We start from the raw sequence: 11,209 nt of genomic DNA, 5'->3' as shown, positions 1-11,209 counted from the left end.
GGTTTACTAACCATGAAAGAGTGGATTTCCTACTCCCTAAATAACTGCCCACATGGTCATCTGGAAATAGGCATTCCTCGGAGTGCGGAGACACACACGGGAGGACACACTTGCACACGTAAACAGACACAGATTCACATGTGTGCACATATGTCTGCATATACAAAGGAAAACTCACACACACACAGATCAATTTGCACACAGGCGAATACAGACACATACACTTACACGTACACTCACTAAATATGTGTGTTAGAAGTGAGCAGTGGTATTTCAGGCTCTGACAGAATGGAATGTGAGGGGGAGATCAATGTGGCATCACACACACAGACACACACACAAACACACACACACACACACGAGAACAGAGAGAGAGACAGCCAGATGTTCCATTGCAGAGAGAGGAGGAGTGGAGAGGAGAGGAGAGGAGAGGAGAGGAGAGGAGAGGAGAGGAGAGGAGAGGGGAGGAGAGGAGAGGAGAGGAGAGGAGAGGAGAGGAGAGGAGAGGAGAGGAGAGGAGAGGAGAGGAGAGGAGGGGAGGGGAGAGGAGAGGAGAGGAGAGTGTACGTACACACACACACACACACAGAATTTAGACCGCAGCAGGTTACAGTCTAACAAAAGGCCAAAACCTTTTAAAGTAGAAATAGGGGGATGCACACGCGTTAGTTAGAAAACATTATGACATTCTATGTCAATCAGTAAAGTCAAGCTAGTATCTGCTCTCATGTATTCATCATGGTAATACGCTTCAAGCAAACATTCAAATTTTGGTCAGATTTCAGCTGTTAAGTTTGGATTCTGTCCATTTGTGTGTGCCTATTCTGTACTGGATCTACCATGCCCTCAGTACAGTTCAAACAACCACACAACTCTGAGCTCTCCACTTTCCATATGCCCTTGAGCAGGATGTCACAGATTTTTTCATTCTTTCCAGGTACTGCAACTCATATGACCCTCACTTAAATTACAATCTGTCTATCGTGCCGCCCTGCCTCTGTCGCTCCGTCGTTTTTATGCTGGAGCTGAATCTGCACTGGAAATGTGGTCATAAAAAGACGAAAGAGGGAGGGGAAACAGAGCACCCAATTAAAACGTACAAGAAAAACAAAAAACCAAACATGGAACCCCTTTGCAACATCACCCTCTCTCTCTCTCTCTCTCTTTCTAAACACACACACACACACAAACACACACACACATTAGCCTATTAACTCTTCCTCTCCTGGCCCATGGCTGCACCAGATGGCACCAGGGGTGTTCCAGCAGATTTATGAGCAGGGGGGCAGGCCACAGAGAATGCAAGAAAAAATTACAGAGAGAGAGAGAGAGAGAGAGAAGGAGGAAGAGAGAGAGACAGAGAGAGAGAGAGAGAGAGAGAGAGAGAGAGAGAGAAAGAACAAAGCAGTAAGAGAAGGAAAGAACTGAGGAACGTGAAAAGCATGGCTAACAGAACAGCAGGGGAAACATGGCGACAACACACACAAAAAAAACAAAAAACCCTCAGTCGAGTCCCCAGAACTCTCCGACGCGAAGGCCCAAAGCACGACAACGACCCGCAAGTCGTACTGAGCTTTTCATGTCATCTCAATCAAATTATTTCTCACAATAGTAAACAATACTGTAACTCCTGTGTCCTGGCCGTTTTTCCATACAAAACAAGAAGGACAGTGACTCAGCTGCACATAACACAGCAAACAGGTGACGGATTGTTTGTGCCCTATATTGAAAATTTCACAAAGGGAGCAGTCCTTATGCCAAACATTTTATGCAACCAGTAGACAAAGTGTGACACCCCCTTGGTTTTATTCAAAACACAAACACTTTGTCCATCGTCTGAACCCCTGAGCCGAGAATGGACACGGGTTGACTATCATGACAAAGTGGAATTTTACTCATGCAAATCCAGTTAGCCTACCTAACAGGCTACACGAATTTTCCTTGAGAAAGCATGTTAAATTGTTTACTCATCAAGTGTTGAAGTGGGGCTGACATCATAAGAACAAGATTTTTTTTTTTTTAAACAATCAGATTATCAACACTCTTGCAATCTAAGACAAGGTCTATACTCAAACAGTTCATTATCACCATTAACATTCCATTCATATCACTTTCAACGCGGCAAATCCTGCTTCTGGATAGACTGTCGTGTCAACCATCAAAAGACACGGCCGACTAATAATGTAGCAAATATGAACAATAGTAATATGTAACCCCGCCCCCCTCCCCCACCTCAAACTTCATACCCATCTCAAAAGTCATAAGATCTAGTTCCATGTTCCATATGAAATTTACAACCCAGCAAAGTATGGCTTCAAGCACACCTTGAGAACACACACATTGTCTCCACTGTTCTGGGTTGTCATCTCTTTCACAGTTAATGTCAGGCTATGACACTGATCTCCTGTTACAGCTTCAGTAAAAAACTGGGTGAGTCTCTGATACCCCTCATTCTTCACTATGGACAAGATGATAATACACAATATCATCAATGTATTCAAAATTAAGTATAAGTCAGGCATCCTTGCGATGTCTAATCCATCAAAACGCACTTATAACCACCCCTAAAAGAAAAAGAAAAAAAAAACAACAACAACATACGCCTCGTATTTATGACACGCTAACATTAGCTCCCTTCGTTCCCCATTTACGGCAGATGCTACAGTCACACGTCTCAGTATTGCCCACGACAGTCTCCAAACAAGTCAGCGGCTTTAATTAAAAGTTCTCTATTTCAGAGTGTGCCACTCACCTATGGAGTTAATTACAAGTCAGGTTGACATTTTTGTGTCTTTATTTTCAAAGGGCTAATTATGCTTTTTGATTCCCTACACCTCAGTATGTATGAGCAGGTGCACCGAAAGCTTATAAAATGTGATGTATTTCTGCCACTGAGATTCATCACATCATAAAAGACAGTGTAGCTTCTATTGTCCCGTTTCTTTTTTTTAAGAGCTACAGCAGGACTCGCCAAAAATATCGAAAAACTGTCCACGCGCTGCATGGAACGGAAGTTTAGCCTTAAATTCATCCCTCATTTTCCTGTTAAAGATCGGTCCAAATTTCATCCCTTCTTCTTATTAATACTGGTAACGGTCCCACTTAAGTTTTTTTTACACTTACGGGCAAAAATCATCTTTAATGAAGTTTTTTTGTTACAGGTTAAATTGGATTTCAGATTATTAACATATGCAAATATTTTCTCTCTCTTGTATATTAATATATTACTGTAATATACTGATATTAGGGAGCAACATTTAAAGCTGTAATGAGATCTCCTAAACTCTTCACCCAAAAGACATTACTGATAGCAAAGAGCTAGCGTGTCTTCAGCTGGTCACACTCCACAGGAGACTACAACAGCAAAACAGGAAAAGCTGTTTCTAGCATCCACTTCCTGGACCTACAGTCATATTTCACCACAAAACTGCACCAATACTGAATCTACCATGAAAATTGAAGCGTAAATGAGTCCAATCCACACCAATTTTTTCCCCCTAAATGGTCCACTTCAAGGACGTACCGTTGCACTGGGGCTACTGTTAGACATACTGAATTTGTCATGCTATCACCCCCTGTTACTGTAGGTTATTATCACCAATTCTCCAGTCAAGGTGTAGCCCAGGACTACCTGGAGTTTGAAGGAATTCCAACCAAACTGGACCATCCCACTGATACAACACACCCGGTACCATTACCAATGATGTCGTGTCAATGTTACATAATGGGCAGCCACACCAGCGATGTTGTGTCAATGTTACATCATGGGCAGCCACATTAAGTACAGCAGATGGTTTTTCTTTACCCTCGAACGTTACTGTCTTTACTACAAAAAGAACGTTCTGAAAGCACGGTCCTAGGTCGTTTCAGTCTGAAAGAGCGTTGTCTTATCAATCAGGGCTTACAAACACACTACGTCATCCAGCAAGTGGGGTACAGCATACAACAATGTCACCGGCCACACAACAGACCAGAGAACACTGTAAGAAATGGCCTGAGCTGATGTAACCTTGGATACAAGACACAAAGAGCCAGGGCGAGAAACAATTTCTGCAAGTTCCAAACAAAGTAGAGTACACTAACAGTGTGGATCCAGAATGTCTGGGGTTGTAACGCTGAGGATGTCTAAGTATCAATCGTTATGCGTCTCTGTATCTCTCACTCTCTTTCTCTCTCACTCTCCTTTTTCAATCACTATCCTTACAGATGGGTTCTAGATTCTAACTGGTGAAGCGAAAGTTTCCAGGATACATAAAAATAAAGCTTTCATACCTGAAGAGGCAAATCCTTCCTCTAGAACTTTCCCTCAGATAAGGTGACTATATAATTGTAATTGGTTGTATATACATTATAAAACATCAGTTAAATTGGAACCATTAGGGTTGAACAGCCTTTTCGCTTATACGCATTTTGCTCCTATTCTTACTTCATAGTCAGGTAGTTAGTTTGTGTATTATGTCTTGCGCTATTTGTGCTAATGTTAGACAGTTTATAAATCTGAAGTTAATTGGTATTTTCATTGTTATTTTGGCGGTCTCCCCCAATGATATATTTTTGCTACCCTTTACAAGAAAAATAAATTACCAATGACTGGCGAATTCTCTGTGGTTGTGCTTGGCTTGGCAGCTGGAAAGTCATATTTATGTTATACTCCATTCATGCAGTCATACTTCTTGCTCTGAAATTTAAATCCCTTTCTGGGTTGAAGTCTTTTCGCCTCCCAAATGCTATGTTTTCTCATGTTGGTTAAGACAAGGTTAAGACCAGAATACGGCTGAACTGAGGATAGGACTAAAAGTTGATCCTAAATCCGTGTCTGACGGTCGAGGGTTATGCAGTATTTGGTCATTTTGATCCTACGAGTACAGCCGGGCTTGTATCACTGTAAACAGTCACTCATACCCTTTCCCCATATAACAGCTTAGCATTTCATAACTTACACTTGCATGACTTACACAAACAATGTTTTATAACTAACATGCTCCAGATTCCATGGAGAGACATAAACATTACAGAAAGGTTGTCTCCGGGTCCCTCACTGTCCATTCCTCTCTCGTCAACATGACACAGTTAGAAAACTTCTCTTCCTTAAGAGGATCAACAATTTTAATTCACCATCATCTTTAGGCTTCATATTTATTTTCCCCAAAATAACCCCAAACCCCTGATCAAGGGTAATACATGTACATGAAACCCTGAAATACTGTAATTAGCATTATTGCAGGAGTAATTATTAATACTAAATCGTAAATAGCACTAATAATATTGTTATTATGGCTAAAACGCCCATTAATTCTTAATCCGACGCACAATTAGAGCATGGATATCTCTCTCTCTCTCTCTCTCTCTCTGTCTCTCTCTCTGCCTTCCCCGCTCTGTCTTTGTAGTCGTTCTGCTTCCTGAGGAGAAGACAAAGAGAGACTCTTGGAGGCAAAGGAAGGTGGGAGGAGGAGGGAAATCAAGTATGAAGTGACTGGTTCCCTTGCTTCATCTGTACATTGAATGCAATCAGTCACTTTTGACTGACAACCATGACCAACTAAAATTCCAATGAATAGCGGCAGAGAGCAGTCAGGCTTGTGCGGAACACTTTATCTGTCTGTGTAGAAGTACATCAAATAGGAGGCAAGATATTATTAAAACATCCTTACTCTCCACTGTGTCTTAATAAGCTATGCCGATTAAGAGAACAAAAATATGGCATGCCATAGGGGCCTATCTTCTCTCACCCAAAATTTCTCAAATGCGGAAGGTTGGCACAGGCCACGGCTGGAGCTCAGACTGTGCCCGCTCTGCCATCCTGCTCACAAAGGAGAGAAAATGCCAGCGATGAATCCAGCGATTGCCTTCTGAGCTGCTGCTGTTTTAAGCTTGAAAAGATAAATAAAACAAATATAGACCAGAGCCCACACATTTAAGATTTGCTTACGCCTTTTCCTATTTCTTTTTTTATTTAGATACATATTCCTTGTGTGTGTGTGTGTGTGTGTATTTGTGTGGATGTGTGTGTGTGTGTGTGTGTGTGTGTGTTTCTCCCTTCCTGTTTTTTGTCAATTCACACTTTATGAAACATTTCCTTCAATTTTGCAGCCAAATGCAAGTTGCATGGCAACAGGGTAGCAGTAGTTTCTAAGCCCCTCTGCCACCCCCCACCCCACCAACCCCCACCCCACCATTACCACCACCCCTTTCCAACGACTTTCCAACAGCACAAAACTGCAACACAGTTCTCAAGAAAACACAGGATCTGAAGGGGTAGGAAAGGAGGGGCATGCAAATTAGCTCAATCCTAAACAACACAAGGTCTGGAAAAACTATAATAGCCATTCAAAGCACAAGCCCGATTAGAACTACATCTTTAGGAACACTAGCCACTACGTTTTGTCAAAAAAAAAAAAAAAAAGAAAATCTGTCAGAAAATATGGAGTGTTTACTGTTCCACTTTGCTTTACAGTTATCACACAGCATCTCACAAACACAAATGCACGTCCTGAAAACAACGGCAAAAACAAAATAACACAATGCTCTAAATGTCAGGCTTCATCTCTGGAACTTCCTGTGTTACAGCGATCTGCATGTTCACAGGATAAGAACAGACTTTCAAGGCCAAGGTCATTTGTTTTCTTTTTTGCTTTTTTGCTAGTCTGTTTTGTAACACCCCCCATCCCCACGCACACGCACATACACACACACACACACACACACACATGTACACCCCCCCCCCCACACACACACACACACACATACACACACATACACATCCAAATCCTGAGCACAAGACAGCTTTTAGAAACACATTTGATAAAATTTATTTCAATATTTCACACCTTTCAACCTTCTAGCAAATTGTTTAGTCATTCCATCTAAAAATATTAACGTCAATAAACAGATATTAAAGCTTTGATCAAACATGATTGTGCCACGAGCATCATTAAAGTGAGACCTGAGGCCATTATAATTCCAGAAATTACACAAAGATGATCACACATAAAACAGCTTCAAAAGACCAAAAATTTTAAGTAGTGTATGAGTGGACAAATTGTTTAACACTGTGAATCAAATTAAGTGTTGAATAAAAGAAAAACATTCAGGGTCTACAGCATTTCTTTATATAGCTTTTGACACAAAACTGTGCTGCAATACACTTAGTGTGTAGCGTTGCACAAACATAACACACTACAACTGTTCGTGTATCGTACACTTGCCGCATCCTTCCTAAGGAACGTGAGCAGCTTATGTGCGCGCGCCAGGCTCTACATCGTCCGCCTGAAGTTTAAAATGACGCTAGGCCTGTCCAAAGCGCCACTCAATCACAACTGCTGCCTGACAGGGGGGAGGTCCAGACACTATCCGTCTCTCTCTAACGCGGCTGGACACTGCATATTAAACGCCACGCCATCAGTCACTTTAAACAGAGCTTATGACAACTTTGTATCCTTGCACAAACAGGCTATAGAAGGCATTTAAACTCTTCCGTATTGACTTATACCCGATGAAATGCCACAATACAATGTCAGCAAATAAAAGCACAAGCAGTTTGAGGAATAATTTCAAATCTAAGAAGCCTTAATAACAAACACTTAAACAGCGGCGATGTTGCATGCATGTATAATGATTATTTTTCAATGATCTTTAATTGACATACTTGAACCGGAGAAATGACCACTTCCGAGAGAGGTTGGTCCGTTCTTCCCACTGCTTACGGGAGGAGAAAACATCTAGAAAACAATTATGACAATAAATAAAACTTTTTACAATGATGCTTACTTTCAACTAGACAATAATAATTTATGTGTACGTTTTATAAATCATTGCCTCTATTATCTGTAAATTCACTAAACTACGTAACAAACTGTGTATTACAGCTCTATGACAATAAAACGTCTTAATCGCACTAAGCTAATTAAATTGGATTAATTTGGGTCATATGAACCTTAGTTTTAATAATCACTGAGAGAACTAAATAAGGAAAAATCTGGACGCCTGCTAAGTCAGCGCGAGCTGCTGCGTTAAAGCTGTTTAAAATGTTTTTATCCCTTCCCCGCAGATTTGCGATACACTCAATGCATCTCTAAGCGTGTCCTTCAAAATACGACAGGCAAACACACAATTACATATAAATTCTCACCGTCTAAATAACCTGCGTATCTGTTTTATCTGTATTTGAGTCGGAGAGTCTTCACACACTTGAATAATTTTCGGGGCTCTAAAGTTGACAGAGGAACCGCTGGTTTATGAAAACATGGCCGTGGGGAACATTTCCTGCCTAAACTTCCGAAAACCATTTTTCAAAAGACAAATATTTGCCACGGTCTGGTAATTTCTCAGTGGTCGGAAAGTTACAGCTTAAATCGTGATGGTATAGACGCAAACACTGGAGAAGCATCAACTTGTATCGTAAGAAGAAACCCCGACCATTGCCCTAATCTCCTGGCAATCCAGCATGCGTTTACTTTCACTGGGACAATGCATGGATTTCACTGTCTAAGGAACCTGTCACTGCTACATCAATATACACAAAACGGTGGCAATACTACAAAGAATACAAAATCTATTAGAGAATTAAACAAGAAAAAATACTTAAAAGTGGGATATACTACCATTGATGTTGGGAACATTTTCAAATCGCTGTTTCGCATCTATAAAACAACAAAATTACTAATGCAATATCATATCTCTCTACACATACTTTGGAAAATACTTCATGATTCACACCACAATTGCTTAAACTTTCTTCAAATTATTTAAATTGTATTACTAACAGCGTGCAAAGTGACTTCTACAAATACCTTTAGTCACATTTAGGCTACACCAAAGTATATCAAAGAAATGTAAACATTTACCAATAGCTAGTGCTCTTTTTTCACTGAAATACTGTGAAATATGAACAACAATTGCTTACCGCACTGAAATCCAATAAGTCGCTTAGTTCTTTGTCTGTCCCTAAGGCAGCCATTCGCTGTTGGTGATGCATTTTAGCAAAATCACACAAACCTAAAAACATGGAAACAAACTGCGGTCAGAAGACGCCCGGTCTTGCACCGACAAGGAGGGGGGATCTAATCGCTATTTCAGATCTTCCTCAAAATCCACAGATGATCGGACTCGCAAGATTCCACTTTGCGTTTAAAGCCTATTCTCGTTCAACGTATCATTATGCAACAGGAGGTTCACACAAAAATAAATGAATCCGGTAAAACAAAGCTGCGTGGAGATTTTGGAAATTTAGCAAGTCTTTCCCAAGTCCGGCTCCGCTCAATATGCAGGTTAAACAGAAGATCTAGAAGTGACAATCCCGTGGAAAGAAAATAAATAAATAAATAACTAGGCTACATAAAAAGACAGCGGGAAATGTGAATCAAAAACAGATAGATAGCTTGCTGGTCAACATAAGAAACTAGGAGCAGGGCAGAACGCTCGAATTCTCCGACTTAGAATGTTATTATTCTGCGGACTTCTGTGTTAATTTTCTGTTTTCCTCTGGCTCGGGTTAAAGCCTCATGTGCACCCCGTAATAACGTGTTTGTACAGCCACCTAGCTACCTTTTCATATATCGATACCTTAACGCCGCAGATTCAAGTGATAAACTGTAACATCAACTCGAGAACAAAAAAAGATGCTGATAATTGCTTTATTCTGACTCCTGAATTACACTGTCGACCGACGTTATTACTATGTGTGCTGGATGTTAAATCCCGCGTTAAGGTTAAGGATCTTATTTGAATGCGTAAAGCTTGGGGTAAACACAGAGCGAGTGGCTGGAAAGGTTAGCACTCACGAGCGAGGTCACGTACTAATTTTTTCAAATTTTACATGGAATATTGTTCTTTAACCAAGGACAAGAAATAGGTAGGCTTATGTAGTAAAGACAGTTCTTTTAGATCATACAACCAAGCGTCGAGGCGCTGAAACGCCAGTAAAACCGGTGGCTACAGCGTAATTCACTCGTGGACATGAGGTAGCAGGCTACCTCGTTTCATTTCATAAACATACCCAAATAATTCCGCACTGGTAGAGATAAACTTCTGTTCACAGAATGTATGTTGACAGAGAGAATGCCTCTGCTCTAGGGAGTCATACACTGATCCAAATCATAGTATATGACCACTTAATTTGACTTGTTTAATCCCACTATAGCATGTGAATGGCTCTTTAAAAGCTGCTAGCAAGCTAGCTATTGCTCCAATGATTTCAGTTTAATGGATGCAATAGATTACAAAAAGTAGCCTGGAAACAAATATGTAGATGTCGATATCAGTTTTCAAACGTACAAAGATTCTGTGATATAGGGATGTTGAGATGCACCTGTGATTGCATGCTCCACTGTCCCATCCATATAATCCGGTGACTTGTCAAGCTCGTGACTTTGGATCTCACTTCTATCACTTGGCGTTAAGAAGACGCACGTCAAAGTTCTGACAAGGTAGTTTTAGACAGCGATCTCAGGTCGTACAGATAATAATGTAACGCATTATTTTACAAGCTCACTAGTGTTAAAGTTGAAACTTTACTCCAACTATCATTTCATCCACAACTTTGGAGTGGAACTTGGTTTAGAAGATGCCGATAAAAAGTTTTTGTTGCACAACAGTACCTCAGCTACATGCACAAGGAAATCATTTGTTATGCTTTCATGGAGCACAACATTAGTTTTTAAGGATATACTTGTTCACCAATTTGATACAGAACTGAAACAACAGAATACATGCTTGCTTTACGAAGCAACCTGTCACCAACACAATCAGAGCATTTACCTTTTAAAAACGTTAATCCACAGAAGGAAACAATGGTTTTATGATGTAGTCTTTAACTGTCGACGTTGAGAAATTAAAGCAAAATACTTTTAGAAGTGGCGATTTTGCTCGCTAGCTAGCAAGCTAGCTAAAATCTTTGTCCGACAGCGATGAAGAAAAACTACATTTGTTTCAAAACACCATGTAGTCTCCAGTTATGAACAGGCTGCACCGACACGTAGATAAACATCCAAATGTTGCCTTTTGTTACAGCTTTATGCTTGTTATCATATTCCTGATAGTTAGCTATTCAGCTAGCTGGCCACTTTCCATAGCTCTAATCTTGCTCAGTCTTGTAGCATGTTTTAGGAACGCATGCAAGCAAAAAGTCTCTTCCACATCCGGGACGTGCATCACTCTCCAGGTCCGGGTCATATTCCGTGACGTTATGGAACGCACAGATCGAACTCAACTA

The 11,209-nt window shown here is 40.6% G+C and overlaps 1 protein-coding gene across 1 annotated transcript in view; it reads right to left on the bottom strand.

Annotated features, from left to right (window-relative positions):
* The window catches only part of tcf4 (transcription factor 4), a 147,505-nt gene extending 136,687 nt beyond the window's left edge, over positions 1-10,818 (bottom strand). The window contains exons 1-4 of the mRNA XM_030767015.1: positions 10,756-10,818; positions 8,903-8,994; positions 8,601-8,639; positions 7,646-7,718 (exon numbers count right to left, since the gene is read on the bottom strand). Coding sequence (XP_030622875.1) covers positions 7,646-7,718; positions 8,601-8,639; positions 8,903-8,974 — 184 coding nt within the window. The 5' untranslated portion in view covers positions 8,975-8,994; positions 10,756-10,818. The remainder of the gene's footprint in view (positions 1-7,645; positions 7,719-8,600; positions 8,640-8,902; positions 8,995-10,755) is intronic.
* Between the last annotated feature and the right edge of the window lie 391 nt (positions 10,819-11,209).

Source organism: Chanos chanos, chromosome 3 (genome assembly GCF_902362185.1).
Source record: "Chanos chanos chromosome 3, fChaCha1.1, whole genome shotgun sequence".
Taxonomy (NCBI): Eukaryota; Metazoa; Chordata; class Actinopteri; order Gonorynchiformes; family Chanidae; genus Chanos; species Chanos chanos.
Note: the sequence above shows the minus strand (reverse complement) of the source record. Positions and strands in the feature narration are given on the sequence as shown.